Below are 19,737 nucleotides of genomic sequence, written 5' to 3'. Positions count from 1 at the left end.
ACACACGCACACGCCGCAGCAGACCGCGGTGGTGCCACCAAGAAGAGGGAGGGGAAGAGGGAGAAAGGAAAGCTAAGAAGCGGAGGGGGGCACAAGATGTGCAACGCAGCTGTACGTGCGTATGTGTGTGTGTGTGCGTAGGAGAGGACGAGAGGGAGCGGAGAGCGAGGAGGAGATGGAGATGCATGAATGTGGATAGGTGTGGGTGGGTGGGTGTAAAGCAGCGGAGGGCTTCATTATCAGAGGCGCGAGTAGTTGCATTGATCGGCTGGCCCTCATCACCAGCGCCGGCACGCGTTGTAATTGCAGCTGTGGCAAGGAGAAAACGATGACGTGGCTCGAGCAGGCCCCCGGTATAGACCGCGCGCGAGTTTGGCAGTGTGACAGCGCTGTCTCTCACCTCTCCCCCTCCTCCCCATCCTGCGTGGTCTCCGCGCCTACCATTCACTTTTTTTTTTAATGGGTGGAAGTGCCGCGGCAACTGCCGATGTGCAAACACACCGCGATGGGAGGCAAAGCGGATCCTAATACAGAATCTGGCCCCCCTCCTGCCCCCCACCGACACGCAAACTTGCTTGGTTGGCGAGCGGTGGTCTTGTCTTCGTTTATTGTCCTAGCGGAAGAGAAGTGCGGGGATACACGGTCATGATGGCCCTTTTCGCTCACCTCCTCACTCGCCCACTCTATCCTTCTCTATACCCACACACACACACACACGTGCGTGCGCGTTTCCTTCGTGTCGTCGTCTCCTGCTCGCTCGTTTGCACAGCCAATAGACCCTCCCCCAGGCCACCACAACAACCGCGCCAGCCTATCGCACCACGCGCTGCATACCAAAACGTCCTTCCACACGCGCACGAGGAAACGCAAGACGGGGGAGTGAGTCGGTGCACAATCAGACGCTCGAGGGTGAATGGAGCGGCGACTATGAACCGATGAAACTCATCCAACACCTGGAGTAGGAGAGAGGCGTGGGTCGGGCGGAGGAAAGGCTGGGGAAGGCTAAGAGTGAGCGTGGGAAAGCGAAACGGAGAGAGAGCGCGCGACAACCGCGCGAGGGAGTCGAAGCGGGGTGATTATGTTAATGATGGAGGAGCATCAGGGAGAGAGGGACTAAGAGAGATTGAAGACCTGGACAAACCTACGAGAGAGATGGAGTGGTATGGGTGCAGGTGTAATAACATACGGAGAGAAGGGGGGGGGGTTGAGTGGGGTGAACTGATATGCAGACATACACGCGAGCACGCGCACGTGGACAAAGAGAATGGGCAGGGAAAGTGGTGGCGTGCACGGCTGAGCGGTCGACGTACACGAAAAGGAACAGTGTAGATCGAGTAGGAAGAGGAGACACACGCGCAAGACCGTGGGTACAGAAACCACGCTGGCGAGAAGGTGACTCGGGAGAGTGCTGTCAATTTCTCTGCTCATGCCTGTACAACACCCCTCACCGCATACATACATACACACACAGAGCGCGCGACCACACACTCCCCAGTCCAGTCCCCCTCCCCCTCCCTCTCCCTTACCACTCCTTCCTTGCGCTGTTTCTCTCTCGCCCTCGTCATGTGCTGCTGTACGCCCCGATCTCAACTGGCTCGAGGCGCAAGCTTGCACGCTCGTGTAGCTGCACCATCCAGAAGCTCTGCGGGTCGCCGTTGCGCATGAAGGCAGACTGCCCGGCTCCGTCCGGCCCTCCGTCGGCTCGGTGGTCAAGGGCGTATGACACCTTGAGGTGCAAGCTGCTCGTGGTTCGGTCTCGTGGCTGCATCCCTTTCTGAAGCTTCTTCAGAGACGCCTCAGTGCTCATCATGTTGTCCACGAGACTGCGATAACCAACAGTCTCTTCGACGCTCGGCAAGACGTTGCGGACGCCCTCCATCGGACTGCCGTGCTCGCACGTCGTGCGGAAGTTCACCAGCGGCACGTGGTGGCTACGCAGATGATAGTGCGACCGCTGCCGCATAACCGCACGACTGTCGGTCTTGCGCGGCGCCTTTTCACGGCAACAGTGGAAGAAACCACAGGAAATGAAAGAGGTCTTGCGTGCGTGTGCGGCAGTGGCGGCGTGGACCTCCGCCCTCTCTTCCCTGTCCCCCTTCCCCTTGCCGTCCTTTTCCTCGGCCACAGCAGTGTCGCTCCGGCGCACCGGTGACGGACTGGGCGCGCTGCGGAACATGAGGTGGCTCGGACATGGCAGGCTGTCCTCTTCACCGTGTCGCTGCACCTCCTCAGGCCGCGGCGGCACCGCTATCGAGACTGTGCGAATACTGTCCAGCACACTGAGCGCCAACCTACCCCGACCGCTCCTCTTCTTGCGCGTGTGCGCAATGGCGTCGCAGTCCACCGGAGTCCACAGGTGGCGCGCCTGCTCGTCCTCAGAGAAGTAGTAAGGACTCACCGCGGCACGGTTAGAGACGGGCGACAGCGCCACAAGCGACATCGACGACTTCCCTGGAGCAACAGCAGTAGCAGCAGCAACGGTGCCGGAGAGCGGCGAGGGCGAGCCGCTCCGAGACCGCCGCGTGCGCACGAGCGCGCCGGTGTTTCTCACTATGACACCGTTGAAGGTGGTGATCGCCATGGTAGCGGAGTCTGTCTGCCGTGCCAGCGCCGCCGCCACTTGCTTGTTATGGTGATTAAAGACGGCAAGGCCACTGGCACCTATGGCAGCGTTGTCACCAACGGCGTCGCGCCTGGAGACAGCGGAGCGGGTCACTGCGCAGCTGGTCGGTACCAAGGGGTACGAGTCCACCGACGTTGGTGTCAGCGCATCCGAGAACGCATTCGTGGACGACGAGTAGACGGCTGAGAAGGTGCTGGTTGTCGTGCCTGCAATGGTGGTCGTCGCGACCCAAGAGGAAGTCAACACGGAGGACGCGGAGCGGTAGGAGCCGAATCCTTCAGAGTAGTAAGAGTAGCTATCACTACCGCTGCTGGTGTCGCCATCACTCGACTCGCTCAAGGCGCCGGAGGGCGAGGATGATGTACTCGAGTAGTGATGATGCGCGGAGATGGAGGAAAGCGGCTGCTTAGTGGTCAGCCACATCTTTTTTTCTCCCTGGTTAGGTAGCCGGTGATGCATGTTGCTTCGGTTCTGGCGTGTGTGTGTGTGTGTGTGTGCGGTGCTACAAGTGCGTGGAAACAGGAGAGCCTTTGCGAGAAAGAAAGCACAAGATACCCAACGACAGACTAACACACACGCACATACAAACAGATCCTGCCGAGTGCGCCCTCCGTCTGCCTCTCTCCCTCGCTTACGCTTAGTGGGTGAAATAGGGGTCCCCCGTAAAGGCACAGGGTGCGCCTACTGCGGTGGTGGGGCTTGGATTGCTCGCAGGATGCACAAGCTGTACAGATGAAGAGCGGTGAGGGAGGGGGAAGCGGCCACATACACACACACACACACGCAGTCCCTCTCATGCGCATGCAACGCGCCGTACGGGCACGAACTGTATTAAAGAAGGTGTGTGCGGCAGGTGTAGTCAACATAAGTCCTCTGCATGACGCGTTCAGGTAACTGGAGGCAGTTGCAGGTGTGTGGCCCTGCGAGTTGGCAAAAAGAGAGAGAGAGAATGAGAAGGGGGGAGGTCAGTGTGGGGAATGGGTGGGGGGGGGGAGAAGAGACACAGGGGGGCGTCTGTGACAGTCACACGCGCACACACACACACACACACACACTCATGCACGCGCGTATACGTTAAGGTGGAAAAGAAAGAAAGGCTGAGAGAAACACATGCAGATGTGCTCTCTTGCTGCACAGTCAAACCGGCACATGAGACCTTCACCGTTGTACGCGTTCGTACACGCACACATCAAGAGAAAGAGAGAGGACTCCATGGAAACGTCAAGACTCGGTTGGCGAAGAGCAGGAGGCAGGATGTATTGCGGAAGGAAGGGGGGAAGGTGTCACTACGCCGCAGTCCACAGTCATCCACCCCCTCCCACCACAAAGGCCAGCACCGTCAGCCACTAACGTTGTCATCCTCATTTGTGCACACACCTTTGCGGTTGATGAGTAGGCCAACTGCGACACCGGTAGACACATACACACAGCGAGGGAGAAAGAGAAAGAGAGCAAAACATCGCGTGTGGGTGTACGTCAGTGTGGATAGTCTAGGGCGGCGTGAGAGGCAGGCAGGCAGTCAGAGGGAGAGGGACTGTCAGTCAGTCCCTCTCAGTCAGCGCACGCAAAGTAAAAGATGTACATGAGGCCACCCTTCCCCATAGGGGATACGCCAGACACACACACGCACACACACACACACATATATATATATGTATATATATGCAGGCACACAGCGAGAAGGAGAGAGAGAAAGAGAGGACTTGAGTGTGTGTGCATCGTTGCTGGTGGAGGGAGGGAGGGAGGGGCGGTCTAGCGGTCCTGATACGTGAGGTGAGCGCGAAGAGGTTCAAGCAAAACAGAGGAGCATGAGGAGATTAGTAGAGAGAAGGGTGGACAGTAAAAGGAGGGGGAGGGGGGGCAGACACAGCCGCCCCCTCCCTTCCGCTTGATCCATGAGAAGAAGAAACACGCCTGATACATGACTACTGTACATCCGACACACACAAGCACAGATACTACCAACGACGCCTGGTATACATAGACACAGAGAGAGAGACGGACACATGCTCGAGGATGGTGCTGATGCGGATGTTGCTAACGATGATGTGTAGAGCACAGAAAACGAAAAAGACAACACATCCAGAGTGCATACACGCGCACACAGGACAACCGCCATGGCACACGACGCAGCGGCATTCAACATTGCACATCACCAGTAACAACAATGGCGGCGGAAGACAGTAGTAGGCAGGCAGAGAGAGAGAGAGACGTTCATCTCATCTCACTGCATGGGATGCGCGAACACACACTCTGCTACTCCGTCATCCGTGATGTCTCCGCCAGCTTGTTCGTCAGCGACGACACAGACGACGACTTCGCATCGGTGGAGACGGAGGTGCGATGCTGCACATCCGGCGCGTCGTACTCATCGCCACCCTCACCCACGATACTGTTGTCCTCTTCGCTGCCGCTGCTGCTGTACGTCAGCGTAGGCAGCACTGGACATGGTGTCGAGTCCGTCCATGTCGTCAAAGCCGTAGCGCCCGTCCCAGCGCCGGTGGCACTACCGTCACCGCTCACACCATCCTCAGTCACGTCCAGCGTCGTGGCGATGGTGTAGTACGCCGGTCGGCCAAACACGCGCGGCCCGCGGTGTACGTAGTGCGGATCGGCGGTGACCCACATCCCTCGGAATAGCTCGTGAGTGCCTGCGCTTGGGTCACCGGTGTCAGCTATAGTGGGCGGCGGGGTCACCGATGTGGTCATCAGCTCACGGTGCCCCGCAGAGCTCGCTACTGTCCCTGATGGTACTTCGAGCGGGTAGTAGGTGGTGGTGGTCGTCGTCGTCGGGCCCACGGTGCTCGACGGCGTGGCCAAAAGCAACATTTTCGACTGATGCAAATGTGCCGTGGCGGCAGGGCCGCTGTGGACACCCGCCAGAGGCGAAGTCCGCGTCGACCTATACGGCGCCGATGAGGCCATTTGCGACGACCGCTGAGGTGGATGGTGCATGAAAACGGGGGTGATGGTCGCGCTGTTGAACGTGTCGCTCACGAGGCTGGTGGCATGCTTGAAAGGAACGACCCCAGGTGCAGTTCCATGCCCTTTACCCCACTCCGCAAAGGCGGCAGTAGTAACGGCTGCAGCACCAGTAGAAGCACTGACACCAATAGGTGGCAGCACCTTGGCCACTGGTGGACGAGTTGGCTGCGGTGGAGAGGACGCTGCGGCTGCACTTGCCGCGCTGCCCTGCACGTAACTGCGCGAGGAGCTCGGGGCCGTCTGGGAGAGGTGGTTCCCTGTTGTCCCGGACTTGCTCCTCATCCTCATATCCTTGTATGTTGCAGGGCCGCGTTTGCTAATGGGGTGACCGTGTTGACCCTGGTCGTGGCTTTGGTGACTCGAGTCGGTGGCGACAGGGCCATCGTACTGGTTAAACGCCATACGTGTGCTGTCCGGGAAGAAGAGTGGGGCCGACTCCCTGCACTGGCCCGACGGCGGTGGTGAGTAGAGAAGAGGGTGCGGATTGCCGTACACGGCGCTAGCGAGAGAGAGAGTGCTACTGAGAGGCATGTTGCGTAGGAGCTGCGACGTGCCGGTCTGCGTCTTGGGCTGCCTCCCTTTGCTGGAGCGGCAGCGGCGGCTACCAGTCGCGGCGGCGGCGGTGGTGCCGCGACCGCTGCTCGTGCCTTCCATGCGCTGCTGTCTCTGGTATGGGTGGGCGACGGCACCGGGGTACGGGGTGCTGTCGAGCCGCTCCACCTTCTTCTGTCCGCCTGTCACCTCGCCGCGAAACGTAATGGTCAGCTGTTGCCTCTGCTGTAGAAGGGTGCCGTGGCGGGTGTGCCCCGGCATCACCTCCCCCTGTGCCTCCTCCCACTCTTGCTCCCGAGGGTCCACCGGCGGCAAGGGCGCACGCAGCAGCGAGCGATGCTGCTTGAAAGCGCCATACTTGCGAAAGGCTCGCCGCACCGAGCGGAATGTTACGACGACTGCCTTCGACATGGGATGCTGCATCCCGAGCAGCTCCTGAGTCGCTCGCATTGCGTTTTGGAAGAGGGACAGCGCATTCGTGTACTCACTCGTGTCCTTGGAGCCGCGAGCGGTATTGATCTGCGCAACCGCCAAGTTGTTCCATGCCGCACCCCACAGTGCGTCGTTCTGCGAGTCCGCAATCTTCGGCGCTGCAGCGGCCTCGAGCAACAGGTCCATCGTTGACGTGTCTCCATCCTTGGCACTGTCCATCGCGCCGCCACCGCGGCCGTCGAGAGAGGCAGCCGCGGCAGCAGTCAGTCGGCGATTGCGCCGTCGCTGCAGCTCCAACGATCGCAGCATGTCGATCGCCTCCAGCGCAGCAGCCGTCGCCTTGTCAAACATCCGCAGCGCGTTGTACGCTGCGCACATGTTGAGCGCAATGGAAGGCGAGGCCATACCGTTGTTCTCCTCCAACTGCCGAGCAGCCTCGAAGTGGCTGAGGGCTTGCCGCGGCTGGCCGCGGTTGCACTCCACAACTCCCATGTTGTTGAGCGTCGTGGTCTTCAGCTCATCAAGTAACAGTGCCGGAATATCCTGTGCAAAAGTCTCGTCGACTCGCATGTAGGCTTCGCCCAGGATCCTCATAGGCTCCTCAGAGGCAGCGGCAGTGGCAGTGCTGGGGGCAGAATTGGCGATGGCAGCGCCGACAACAGCAGCAGCGCCACCGCCGGCGGCAACCGCAGCGTAGCATTGCTCCATCGCCAACGTGTTCATTGCCAGTATCTCGTGCACGAAGTCCTCGGCGGCAGGCGTCAGCGGAAACTTCTCCTGTTGATGCGATTGATGGAGAGAGTATTCATGATCGCCCCAGCCCGCCGCAGCAGCTGCTGCAACTTGCGCAAAGGGCAGCTGAGGCCGAGTAGCGCTCCCTTCCGCACCGGCGGCTGGCTTTGGCGAGAGCGGATTAGAGCCAACACTTCCCTGCGGTACAGGTAGTGTGCTGCTGCAGCGCACCGCCGCGATGTAGGAGCCGCTGCTGCTGAGGCACCGATGCAGCATGCGCTGCTGGTGCTGCTGCTGTTGGCGGACTGGTGAAATGCTCTGGCAGGGAGAGTAAGCGCTGCCGATGGAGGTGAGCATAACTCCCGCCACAGCGTCCGCCGTGTCGAAACCAGCGAGCGGTGCAGCGTCGTACGTGGGATGGGCCTCGTGCAGCATCACTAAGGCTGCGTATCGTATTTACAAGTGCAAGTGCTCTCGGAAGCCTTCGGGTGAGATGAAATGAGAGGTTTTTAGAGGATAGCCCAAGATTCAGCTAAGGAGACCCGGCAAGATTAGCCGATGGCGACTGTGTCCGCAACTACCCGAGCGCGAGTCGTGCACGTGTACTTAATGGGTGCGCGTGCGCTGGCGCTGAAACGCAAAGGGAGCGAGTGTGGCGCCGTAGTGGTAAGTCGATGCGCAGTGTCGGATACGTACAGCCACATGCACGCACACAGGGGGGGAGAGAGAGAGAAAAAATGTGACTCGACGCACACAAACACAATACGCCAAAGCGCTGTTTTTCCAAGTTCGTCTGTTAAGCTGCGCGATAGCAGAAAGAGAAAAGAGGAACGCACGCGTATGAGTGAGTGTGAGGGGGGGGTGGCCACCAGTGTCGAGACAAACAGAAAGCGAGGGGAGTGACACACGCACAGGCAGATAGAGAGGATGGGGCGATGGTAAGAGAAAATGCAGGAAGAGAGCACGAGAAACCTACATTTTTCATAAATACTCAACACTGGAGGAACCCCCACTCCCTCTCTCCCCGGAGAGCCCTCCCTCACAGAGGCAGCAGCAGCTCTGGAGACGGCAGTGAGTCCTGCCGAAGCACGAGTGCGCATCGACGCACACGATTACGATCCGTGCGACATCCACTAAACAACGCTTTGGAGAAAGGGGGAGACTACAGCGAGAGCGAGAGCACATAATGGGCGACACCACACACACACACACCACCACGAGTTCTACATCAGACACCCGCACCTCGACAGAGCATTTCTGACGCTCGGCGGCTCTTTCCTTTGTCTGCTTGTTTTCAATGACGTGTAAAGGCAGCGTAGAGACCGAGGGAGATTGACGCTGTCACATCAACACCAAACAGAGGAAAAAAGAAACAGAGTAGCCCGCACGAGGGACGGCGAGGGCGTCAAAGGGGAGAGAAGACATACAGGTAAGGTGCACGGCATGGTGTCCCACAGGCACACAGCCAGAGACACACTCGTACGCATCCGCCGCATCACACCCACACACCCACCCACGCATGCTGCCATTACATGCGTGGGTAGGTGGATGGGTGGGTCTGTGTGCGCCGACCGTGGACAACGGAGGCAGAACATCGACACCCGCATCAGACACAAAGATCTAAAGTGCAAGAAGAGAAAGGGCAGAAAGAGTTGTACAAGTGGGGAAGGAGGGAGGGAGGACGAGACGGAGAGAGGAGGAAAGCACCCACACACACACACACACACACACACACACACACACCTACTGAGCCTGGCCGGGGCGACTCACCCCAGGCAACGTGCGTTCCAACGGCTGCTGTGGGGGCTGCGATGGCGCCGTCGTCGGATTACTTGTGGAGTAGCGCACTGTGTCGCGCAGGGAATGAACGCGCTGCTGCATCGCGCTCAGCCGCGAAATGCGCGAGCGCCGCTCACGATCCACCCGCATCGTGTCCGTCGTGCGCTGTGCCACGCGCGACGCCAGCTCCAAATCAGTCTCAAGACGCTTCCGCTTGCGTCCAATTTGCAGCAGCTCGTGAGACATGGCGTAGCTACTCTGCACATATTGCGTGTTCTCCGCTTCCTTGCTCAGCGTTGCTGCCACCTCGCCGCTCTTCAGCAAATAGAGCCTCATCTCCTTCTCCAGCTGCTGCATCTGCTGTTGGCGGTTTCCGGCCTTGGCCTCTAGGGTGGATATCTCTAGCCTCATCTCGCTAATCCGCTGGCTGCTCTGCATGTCCGTCTGAGATATCTTCTGTTGCTGGGCGGTGATGATCTCGTCCAGCCGCCGCACCTCGTCGAACAGTCGCGACGTGGCCTCGTAAGCCGTCCGCGCCGCCTCCACCTCAGCCCGGCAGCCCGCGTCCTCCTTTTCAATGGCTGCCTGGAGCTCCTTCGCTATGTCCTCCACAGAGCGCGCGATTTCCTTGCGAAGATGGGCCGTCTCCTGCAGCAGGCGCTCGACGCTGCCGCCAGCATCGCTCATGTTGGCTTGCAGCCAGCGTGAGGTGCGCTCGTAATAATCGTACACTCCACGGGCGTAGTGTTCCGCCATGAGTTGATCACGGCGCACCCGCAGCTGCTCCAGGCTCACTGCCGTGTCGAAGATCCATCGCGGAGCATTCATGTGGATGAGCATGAGAACTTGGTGAATGCGACTGAGGTTGCTGGCGAAGCGCAATGCTGTGCACGTGGACTCGTAGAGGTCGGCGCGGCCGCTGACAGTGGTAATGGAAACGAGAGTGATGTACCCCACTAGCACAGGCTCTAGCAAGGTCGTCAGCTTCGTCTCCTTGAAGTTGGGGTCACCGCCGCTGGTGGAGACACCGGCCACCCGCTCTACAGTGTCGATGAGATGCGACACTTCCTTGCACAGTGGCTCGCGGATCGCGGCGACATCGACGAAGGTCAGTGTCGCCATGGACCGCCGCCCTGTTGAGTCTACTGGCGCGTATACATGGAACTGGATCACACATGACGTATCCACGTGCTTGCGCTCGGGGAGCAGGACCGCTTTGCTGGCGTCCTCGAGCAGTCGCATGCGGGGGAGCGGCACCAGTCCCAGAGGTGGCGGGAACTCGACGAGCGGTACAGGCTCACTGGCCTCCGCCTCAACCATCTTGCCTCCGCGAGTGGTGAAGGCGGCGTAGGTGACGGTGATGCCACCCGTCACGGTCAGCTCCGACACATCCTCCCGCCCGTTGTTGGCGGAGGTCGACGACTGTGTGCCGTTGACTGCTTCGTTTTCCTTCCCCATGGCATCTGGGCGATCACGACGGTTGCGCATGATGACCTTGCCCCGGGACGACATTCGCTCCAGTAAGTCGGCTGCCGCCAGCTCCACGATGCCCAGCTCGCTGTGGTGAGGGCTGCCGTAGAGGGTCTGGCTTCGACCGCTCTCAGGTGGCCCGCTCACTAGAAAGACGTAGCTCTGTCCGGACGTGCAGTTTGACACACACGGCGCAACCACCTCCTCGTAGAAGCGTGTTGTCGTGCCGCCGCGGTGAACACGGGTGATGTTGAAAGGCTGCGACCACTCAGCGGTGGACTGGCTGCTCTGCGGGCCCTGCGATGAAGAGACGGTGCTGCTACCACCTGCGCCGTCGCTCTCCGGCTGGCGAATACGCAGCGATGTGTAGCTCGACGACGTCGCCGTCCGTTCCACCGCTGACATGACCCGCACATGGCTCTCTACGCTCTTCAGGATGTTTTTGAAGACGTGCTGCTGCTGTGGCGCGGCGGCCCCGGCACGCGGTGGGGGCGGGGTGGAGGTTGAGGTCGCCTGGCTGTACGACTTACTGCGGCTGAAGGCGTCCATATTGACAGCCGCTGACGCTGTCTCCCGTTTGGTCAGCACCCGACGCTGTGTACAGCGTGCCTTAAGCTATAAGAGGTCGATATTCTGCGCGTATCCGACAGACAGAAACACACAGGCCCGCGCACTAAGCTGCCAAGTGAACTCGTCTGATGGTGGTGTGTCTGTCTGTGTGCGTGTGTTGCTGCACACCTTGAGTTTAAGGCGGTGGCGGATCGAGGCGATGCAGAGGAATCGGGTGACACAGACAGACAGACAGGCACACAGGTAAAAGAGGAAAGAGAGAGAGAGAGAGAGAAAGATGCCCGGGTTGCGCCTCTACGCCGGGGAGCCTCTGTATGTCTAGCAGTCTAATGAAAGGAGCCCACAAGAGCAAAAAAAGGGGGGAAGAGGGAGAACGAAGTGAAGACGTTCCCTGTCGGCTTCTGTAGAGAGATGATCTCCTCGTCGCTCGCTGTGTGTGGCTAAGTGCGTGTGTGCGCGTGTGAGTGTGGATGTGGGGGGCCTCGGTTCCTCTGCACTGTGTGGAGAAGCTCGTCGAGAAGTGGGAAGAGCGGGGCGTCTGCCTAGTCACTTTCGCTTTGGCTACAACAACGATCGGAAGGAGGCTTTTTTGCTTCCTCTGGTTCGGCGCAGTCCTGGACGAGTTAGGACAAGGGCAACACCCGCGCCCCCTTTCCTACGACGCTGCTAGACCTCACTCAATACCGCGCAGAGAGAGGCACACACATACACGCAAGGTACGCGTGTGACGCAGTTGGGATGAGATTGGCAAGAGGAGAGACGAGTTCAAGAGAGAAAAAGATGGTCTTATACGGTGCATTACTGCGTGTGTGTGTGTGTGTGTGTGTGTGTCGCAGCCGTGTGAGTGCGTGGGCGGCACAGAGGGGAATAGAGAGGCAGCAGCTTTACTACACGGCTTTGCGGCTGTGAAGAAACAAGCACCGTTCGTAGGAAAAGGCGAAGGCGGAGGAGTAGCGAGAGAAACACAGGCAAGGGATGAAACGAGAAAGAGATGATGGCGATGGGCAAAAACTCCGAGGACATGCATGTGGGGGCTCTCCTGCCCTTCTTCCCTTCTTTTTCTCCGTATCCCTCGCGCCACTGTCGTCCACGTGCGCCGGCACACACGTGAGAATTACACGCGCACGTAGTACAAGTGAAATGCAATAAGATGCGAAGATGATGTGAGAGGCAGAAGGAGGGAAGCAGCCTCGTAGCCCAACTCGCACCACCACCACCAGCGCGGCTAACCACACAGGCACGCATACACGTGGGCCCAGTCCAAGTATGCTGAGCTCACTGCGATCCCTCTCTCTGCCAGCTCTGCATGGCAAACCAGTCGTCGCGACCGTACATGCGTGTGACACGCCAGTGCTGCTGCTGCTGTGGCGGCTGTTCATGCTGCTAGCCAATACGATGAAGACAATTCTAATGCTGCCTTGTGCAACACGCAGGCGGAGAACGAGCGAGAGTACAAACAAAAAGGAGAGATGAAGAGAGAGAGAACGCAAAAATGCAGTAGAGATGATGGCCGTCCGTGCCACCAAGCGCACGTCGACACACGTATCACAGCCATCCCACACACACACACACACGCACACAATCAGCGCCAGTCGTAAAATACCCCGAATGCGCCCATGTGCGGGTGTGGAGGCACGTATGCACTGTACGCACATCTGCGTGGAGGGATGCCTATGCCGCGACGTGTCTAGAGGTATTTGTAGGCGTCCGTGCTTTGCACGATGTCGGCTTACTCCCACTTCTACTCGCGGACGAAACGCCTCAGCGAGCTCTGCTCACTGACATCGCTGCTGCCGGTTTCTTTGCAGTGTTGGCCAGAGACGCCGAGACCTGCAGAGCTCGCCTTCGCCTTCCTAGTTATGTACACCGGACACGCGCGGCGACTTCCTCCAGTGCTGGCGCTGCGCCGCTTCAGGTTTCGACTGTGGCTGTCGCCGCTGCGGATGATATAGAGGTAGGGGCTGATGCGAGGAGCCTTCTCGTGGGGTGAAGAGGCGACCCCGTCAGTGGCACTGCTTCCAGTGCCCGCCCCTGTCACAGCGGAATCGCGTGAAGTGCTGGCGTTCAAGTATTGGGCAAAGTGGGACAACCCAATCTTGGTGCTGCCAGAGATTGACCGTGATAAGGAGAGGTAGTATCGATTGCGCTCACTCCGCGCGGCGTCATCCCGTCGACCTCCGATACCTCCCGCCCTCGCGGAGAGGCGCCCTGAGGACTCCGCCGCAGCACTAGCAGTCGATAGCCTTGCGTTCGCTGACGATGGCCGACCACTCAGAGGTGTCGTGGCAAACTGTACATCCCTGCGCAGTCCAACGGTCCCAGTCATAGGGGTGCCGATGACCTGTGTATTCGTGGCGAAGGGTGTGAGAGAGATGCCTCCAGCACCTCTTCCGCGTAGGTGCAGAAGAGGTGATGGGTTGTGTGGATCCCTGGATGTGTCGTCGCCGTTGTCAAGGATGATCGGCACCGTGGCTGCAAGGGAGCGCTCCGCGAGGGTCGGACGAGACTCGTCCCGATCGACTGCGATACCTACCGCGCTAATGCGCGGAGACTCGCGGTCCTCTAGGGCCAGCAGTTGTCGAGAAGGGGCGCCAACAGAGGCCGTGCGGCGGCCATGCACAATGGGCACGACTTCCGAGCGCTTCGGCGGACCCACTCGTAGTGGGGTCCTGCTGCCTCCGTCTGCATTGTTAGCGGCACCCGCTACAGCAAGGTCCGTATCCACTGCCGATGACTGGTTGAAATTAATCATGCCGGGGTTTTTGTCATTTCTGGGGCCAGCTGCTGCTCTTGCTGCAGGCGAGTTCTTGTGGGCGCGACGACGGTTCTGCAGCACTGTGCCACTATCGACTTCTTTCTCCGCAAATACCGAAACAGTTGCCGCTACCGCGCTGCTCACGGACGCCCCACCGGCGGCGACACGGGTGGCAACGGTGGAGGGAGCTGCGTGCTCCGCGGAGATGCACCCTGTGACAGTTTGGGCTGCATCAGCACGAGCCGTGGCGTATGCCGTTCTGGCTGCAGTGGCGGGAGTTAAAGCTGCATGAAAAGCGTCCTCCAAGCCTCTCAGGCGGCACTCGTACCATGCATCTCGCTCCTGCAGCTGATGTACGTACCAGTGCCGCAGCTTCACCACCCACTCCGCCGTCTCGATCAGCTTGCGCTGCAGGTCACCGACGCTGTGGCACTGTAGTGGGTTCATATCTAGCACGGTAGCCACATCCGCCGCGCGGCGCTGGAAGTGCGCCGACGGCAGGCTCGACGTCTCTAGTGGAGAGCCCAGGTACGGAGGGCGAGGAGAGATCTGCCGCCCTGTCATTAACCGTGGACCACTGCTGCCAGAGCCGCTGCTGTTCAATTCTGTCCCACCACTTCCACCAGCTGCAGGAACAGCAACGGTGGTGTGGGAACGAATTTTGTTCATGTTAAGCGTAGGGATCATTTTCCGTGCTCTGCAGCACTGAGTAAGTCAAGTGCACGGTAAGGAGAAAAGGAGAGGAAGACGGAAAGCCGTGTTGATGTATAGAGGGAGAAAGAAGAGGATAAGAAGGTCCTTCAGAAGAGAGATAAGGGGTGGAGGTTGGAGGACTGAATCAAGACGCCGGTAAGAGGACGTGCGCCAACCCCCCCCCCCGCCACACACACACACACACACGCACGCCTTGCTATCAACGCGCAGTAAAACAAGGGAGAAAAAAAAAGGATGAGAAGATAAACGGGAAGCAGAGAGGGAATCAAAGCACAAGTAGTACCCAATACCACGACAACAACCGCAAGAAGTACGTCGCGGGTATCCCTCCTATACGTCTGCGATCGATCGCAGCAGTTTAGCACCCTCTCTTCCTCCAGACCTCAACAAGAGGAAATGTGAAACAAAAAAAAAAAACAGAGAAAGGAGCAGAGAAAATGGCATTCACACGCACACACACACACACACCACTAGAGGGAAGAGAAGCAGGACACACACGCAGACTGAGCTAGACGACAACGACCTCTTCGTAGGTATGCACAAGTAAAAGATGCGGTGATGGGGATGACAATATGTAGGTGGGGATGTAGGTTTACGCGTCTAACTCTGCAAGTGGCACGAACAGCAACAGCAACGGCAACAACACACACACACACACACACACACACACACAAAGACACGCACACAGGCACAGAAAACGATGACAGGATGAATAGAAAGGAGCAAACAATAGCAATAACGAGCTCAAAACGTAGAAAGACGCAGTAAATATGGTTAAGAGGTGCATTGGGTTCACACCGACACAGACAGGCAGACGCGTGAGATATAGGCACTGAGCAGAGAAAGAGTTGAGACAAATTACAAAGGAGAGATGCCCACACACACGCACGCGGACAAGAGGTAGGAGAGAGGTGGAGTTATAGGAAGGAGCAAAGCACTGCTGTGTTTCTTTTTTGTTTGTTTTACGCACGCTTGGTGTGTTCAGCAGCAGCTAGGCCAGTAGGCAGGCAAGCAAGCAGCCCTCTATGATGATAGCTGAGGCGCGTGTCTGTGTAGGTGGGGTACACGCTGGCCGCGGCAAAACTGCAGCGTAGGTGACCACGTGTGCATGACGGAGTGCATCAGCAATGAGAAGTGTGTATGTGTACGGGTGTGTGTGCAAGAGAGAGAAACAGGGAAAAGGACAAGTGCGCTGCTTAGACACGGATAGAGGTGGAGCCAGCTGTGCGCTCCAGGTGATGCAAAGGAGCAGAGGAGCATCGAGGCACGAAATAGAGGGACGCAGGCGCACCTCTTCCTCTCGCAGCGCCGGTGTCGTGAGAGATGAGAAGACATGAGCAGCAGCAGCAGCGGCGCAAGGAGTGCCTGCCTCCACCCGCTGCTCATGTTTCCAGGAGCCAGCACGAGAGAAGAAAAAGGCCAGAAACAAGGGAAGAGAAAACGACCAGAATTTTTTTCTCCCTCTCGCTCTGCTGTCAGAGCCGTCTATGTCTCACTCCTCGTCGACTCACGTGGTGGTTGCCCATCACTCCACTGCTTCACTGATTTGCTGCGATTGGTGAACTTTTCTTGTGCTCTTTAGTCGTGGGAAAATGACAGCCGGCCATTGCGAAAACGACAAACAAAAATAAAAAGAGCGAGAAAAACCGATTCGCGCGTCCACAGTCCTGCACCGCCCCCTCAACCCCACACACACACACACGCACACACGCAGACGCCTCCTTCGTACTATATGTGCCTGTGTGTGCGTGTGCGTGTGCGTGACGGTGGTGCCGGCAGCGAGGGCCGGGAAAGGGGGTTGCACGAAAGGCATACAAGAACAGAGAAAGGACGGAGAACCAGCATGCGGCGCATCCTCGGAAAAGAGGGGGAAGAGAGAAGAAAGTGTGGAGGGGAATTGGCGACCGCATCACCATCGCGCACACGCACACGCCCCGCTCGCCCCCTTGAACGCGCGCGTGCACTCGCCACAAACGAGTGTGACAGAGACACATACGTGCGCACAGAAGAGGAGAGCGAGAATGAGCACGCAGACACGCTCACACGCCAGGCCCAGCTCCTTACTTCTTCGACTTCTTCGCCGGCACAGCAGCCTTCGCAGCGGGCGCCGCAGCCTTCGCCGGCACAGCAACCTTCGCAGCGGGCGCCACAGCAGCAGCAGCCCTCGAGACGGAGACAGCAGCAGCCTTCGCGGGGGAGACAGCAGCAGCCTTCGTAGCAGGGGCAGCAGACTTCTTCGCAACGTCCGCCTTCTTCTTCTGCGCAGCAGCAGCAGCGTCGTCGCGCCTCGCGCGCTCGCGCTCCTTCTCGCGCTTCTTCAGCTCCTGCTTGCGAGCCTTGTTGCGGTGCTGCTCGTCGCGCTGGTGCTTCGCCGCAAGCTGCTCCGCCAGCTGCCGCTCCTTCTTCTTCTCGTTCTTGATCTTGTGGATGTGCTCCATAAGGTTGCGCTTGTTGCGGAACACGTTACCCTTCGCGCGCACGTACAGGTCGCGGTACACGTGGCGATCGATCTTCTTGTCCGCGCGGTACTTGCGCAGCAGGCGACGCAGAATGCGCAGGCGGCGCATCCACAGCTCCTTGCTCGGCATGCGGGCCTCGCGGCTACCCTCGCGCCGGCCAACGCCGCTGTGGCGCCCCATGTCCTTCGCCTCCTTCATCTTACGCCACCGCGCGCGCGAGTGCACCTTCACCGGCTTACGAATGATGAAGCCATCCTTGATCAGCTTGCGCACGCTCTTGCGCGAGTTTGCGTTCTGGATCTCCATCGCCTCGTTGGGGTCCAGCCACACGCGGGCGCGGCCGCAGCCGAGGATGCTCGACGCGAGGCGAGCCTGCAGCTTCAGAGACACCATTGCCTTGTGAGGGGTTGGGGTTCGCGAATGCTCTCCTAGTGAAGGTGAAATCCGTTTGTTGTTAAGTATGTGTGTGGGTTGGAGTAGAGGCGAGAGGTCCACAGTAAAGAAGGAGATGAACCACAAATGGAGATACACACGTACCCACGTGTTGCGGCAGTGATGTGTTGCGACAACGACCACAGGAAAAGCGGTAAATGCAGAAAGAGACGACGGAGAGTGAACACGACAGAAATGATGGCGATGGGGCATATTACGGCTGGTATCATCATTGTGGATCCTGGCACTGGATGTCATGCACAAAGGAGACGCGCTGCACAAGCGGGAGAAAAGGGAATGTGTGATCATCCGAAGGTTCAGAGGGTCACGTGGCTGGTAAGTACGCTCTTTGGGTGAGTGGGGGGGCATACTCATCTTCAGTTTCTCTTTATTCATGATGTTTGTGTGTTCTCTCGTGAGCACCTGCACCCATGCGCCTCCAATAGTCTTCTGTCTCTCCCCGCTGTACCCTGATGCTCAGGTAGGAAGAGCAGAGGGGGGAGAAAGGAGGAGAAGGGCATGACTGTGAGCGGAGGGTAATAGAAGAGCAGGTGGAAGAATGAAGGCAGACAGAGAACGTCCACGCGTTGCCTGCACCGAGATACAACCACACATGTACAGACACGTACGATCAACGCATCACGTAATCTACACCAGTGACACAACATACAACCCTCCTCGGGCGCTGAGAGGCAAGTACAGACGATTGTCTTTTAGGAATTCAAGAAGCCTAGCAATGCCGCCTTCTTGTCCTCTGTGAGTAACAAGCTGAGCTTCGCATCTAAGCCAGCTTGATAGCGGTCTGACACGGTGCGCCGCGTTCGCGCCTCCTGCCGCTTCTCCATCGCTTCCGTCGACAACGTCGCACTGATGGGCACCACACCGCCGGCACTGACGCTCGACACAGAGACAGAAGATGAGAGCAGCGCTTGTCCTGAGGACGTCACAGCCGCTCCTTCAGCATCCATGGTCGACTCAGCACGCGCCTCCACGCCTTTGCATGCCCCGGCGGCCAGCGTGGTCGTGCAAGCAACGTTAGTCTGGGGGTGTGCTCTACCTCGACTGGAAGAGGTCGCACGCATGTCACCGCCATCCTTGTTCAACAGCAGCTTGCGGGTCTCCCGCCCAAGCGCTTCGGCAAGTCGCTGACACTCACCGCGCTTCAGTTGCGTGCTACCCAGACCGTGACAATCCCGTCGATGATCACAGAAAATATCTCGATGGAGGTACACGCCGCACATGTCGCACTTGAAGTACTCGAGATCAGCTGTCATGTGCGACATCCTTCTTGGCTATGAATATCCGTGTGTACGTGGGTGACCAGAAAGACGGCGGATCCGAAATAGACCTCAACCAGGTTGATAGGGGGAGAGGTGTAGAGAAGGGAGGGCGGGGTAGATCGTTGGTCGAGGACAAGGATGATCTCGGCACAGTGACAACAAAATATAAATCGGTGGTGGTGTTTCTCGAGGAGTGTGTAGGGTGAGGGGGTGAGGTGCAACTGTGTTGCAGCACACTTCTTGTCACCTGCTGCTTCCTATGACCGCAGTTGTGATAGAGAAAAAAAAGAAGGAATGCACACAGAACTGACACTGATGAGGAAAGAACAGCTGAAGTGGAACGGCGGACCATCTCATGCAGCTGTTTGTAAGCATGCTCCTTGCTGCTTGAGTAGGCAGCTGCGGCTGCAGCACCAAGAATGCGCACGCGCGTGCCGTGCGCGAGTAAAGGCTGAGTGGGCGGCTTCAAGGGAGTAGTGAAACACGCACATACACACACAGATATGCTGCAAGACCTCTCACAGAGTCATCAGCCATATCGCGAGATACGTTTGAACCACCACAACTCCTCTACAGGCCCCACCAGAAACACTGCCGTCACCTCCAAGCAGCTTCACGGAACTTGCTGCCTACCACTACTCCTCCTTCCCTCGTTACACGGGATTCTCATCCTACATCCGCCACCTTCATAGGAGAGAGGGTGGGGAAGAAAAGGAAGGAAGCGAAGAAGCGCAGGGGGGAACGAGAGCCCCCCTTCTGAGACCCAAGTCCCAAAGAGATCGCGTCCGTGTGTGTGCAGATCTGCGCTCTCGAATCCGGCTGACATGTGTGTCGCCAGACGTTGTGTTGGTCCACTTTTTCGTACGCCGTTCTGCTAGGCAAGAAAATGAAAAGCATAAACAAAATAGAAAAAGAAAAACACAGACAGGCAGACAAACAGAGGGAGGGAGAGGG

At 58.4% G+C, this 19,737-nt stretch overlaps 6 protein-coding genes across 6 annotated transcripts; all 6 read right to left on the bottom strand.

Moving 5' to 3' along the window:
• Positions 1-1,561: 1,561 nt before the first annotated feature.
• On the bottom strand, positions 1,562-3,082 carry LPMP_060440 (hypothetical protein; the record flags this gene model as incomplete). The annotated part of the gene is made up of 1 exon (XM_010705623.1): positions 1,562-3,082. One exon carries the CDS (start codon positions 3,080-3,082, stop codon positions 1,562-1,564), a length of 1,521 nt encoding a protein of 506 aa, XP_010703925.1.
• Positions 3,083-4,879: 1,797 nt separating this feature from the next.
• On the bottom strand, positions 4,880-7,759 carry LPMP_060430 (hypothetical protein; the record flags this gene model as incomplete). Its single annotated transcript, XM_010705622.1, has 1 exon — positions 4,880-7,759. One exon carries the CDS (start codon positions 7,757-7,759, stop codon positions 4,880-4,882), a length of 2,880 nt encoding a protein of 959 aa, XP_010703924.1.
• A 1,308-nt stretch (positions 7,760-9,067) lies between these two features.
• On the bottom strand, positions 9,068-11,122 carry LPMP_060420 (hypothetical protein; the record flags this gene model as incomplete). The annotated part of the gene is made up of 1 exon (XM_010705621.1): positions 9,068-11,122. The coding sequence occupies one exon, from the start codon at positions 11,120-11,122 to the stop codon at positions 9,068-9,070; it is 2,055 nt and encodes a 684-aa protein (XP_010703923.1).
• A 1,762-nt stretch (positions 11,123-12,884) lies between these two features.
• On the bottom strand, positions 12,885-14,585 carry LPMP_060410 (hypothetical protein; the record flags this gene model as incomplete). The annotated part of the gene is made up of 1 exon (XM_010705620.1): positions 12,885-14,585. The coding sequence occupies one exon, from the start codon at positions 14,583-14,585 to the stop codon at positions 12,885-12,887; it is 1,701 nt and encodes a 566-aa protein (XP_010703922.1).
• Positions 14,586-16,672: 2,087 nt separating this feature from the next.
• LPMP_060400 (60S ribosomal protein L19, putative) lies at positions 16,673-17,464 on the bottom strand (the record flags this gene model as incomplete). Its single annotated transcript, XM_010705619.1, has 1 exon — positions 16,673-17,464. One exon carries the CDS (start codon positions 17,462-17,464, stop codon positions 16,673-16,675), a length of 792 nt encoding a protein of 263 aa, XP_010703921.1.
• Positions 17,465-18,216: 752 nt separating this feature from the next.
• On the bottom strand, positions 18,217-18,786 carry LPMP_060390 (hypothetical protein; the record flags this gene model as incomplete). Its single annotated transcript, XM_010705618.1, has 1 exon — positions 18,217-18,786. The coding sequence occupies one exon, from the start codon at positions 18,784-18,786 to the stop codon at positions 18,217-18,219; it is 570 nt and encodes a 189-aa protein (XP_010703920.1).
• Positions 18,787-19,737: the final 951 nt, after the last annotated feature.

The sequence above is a fragment of the Leishmania panamensis genome, assembly GCF_000755165.1.
Source record: "Leishmania panamensis strain MHOM/PA/94/PSC-1 chromosome 6 sequence".
Lineage (NCBI taxonomy): Eukaryota > Euglenozoa > Kinetoplastea > Trypanosomatida > Trypanosomatidae > Leishmania > Leishmania panamensis.
The sequence above is the reverse complement of the archived record's forward strand: the minus strand, read 5'-3'. Positions and strand labels throughout refer to the sequence as shown.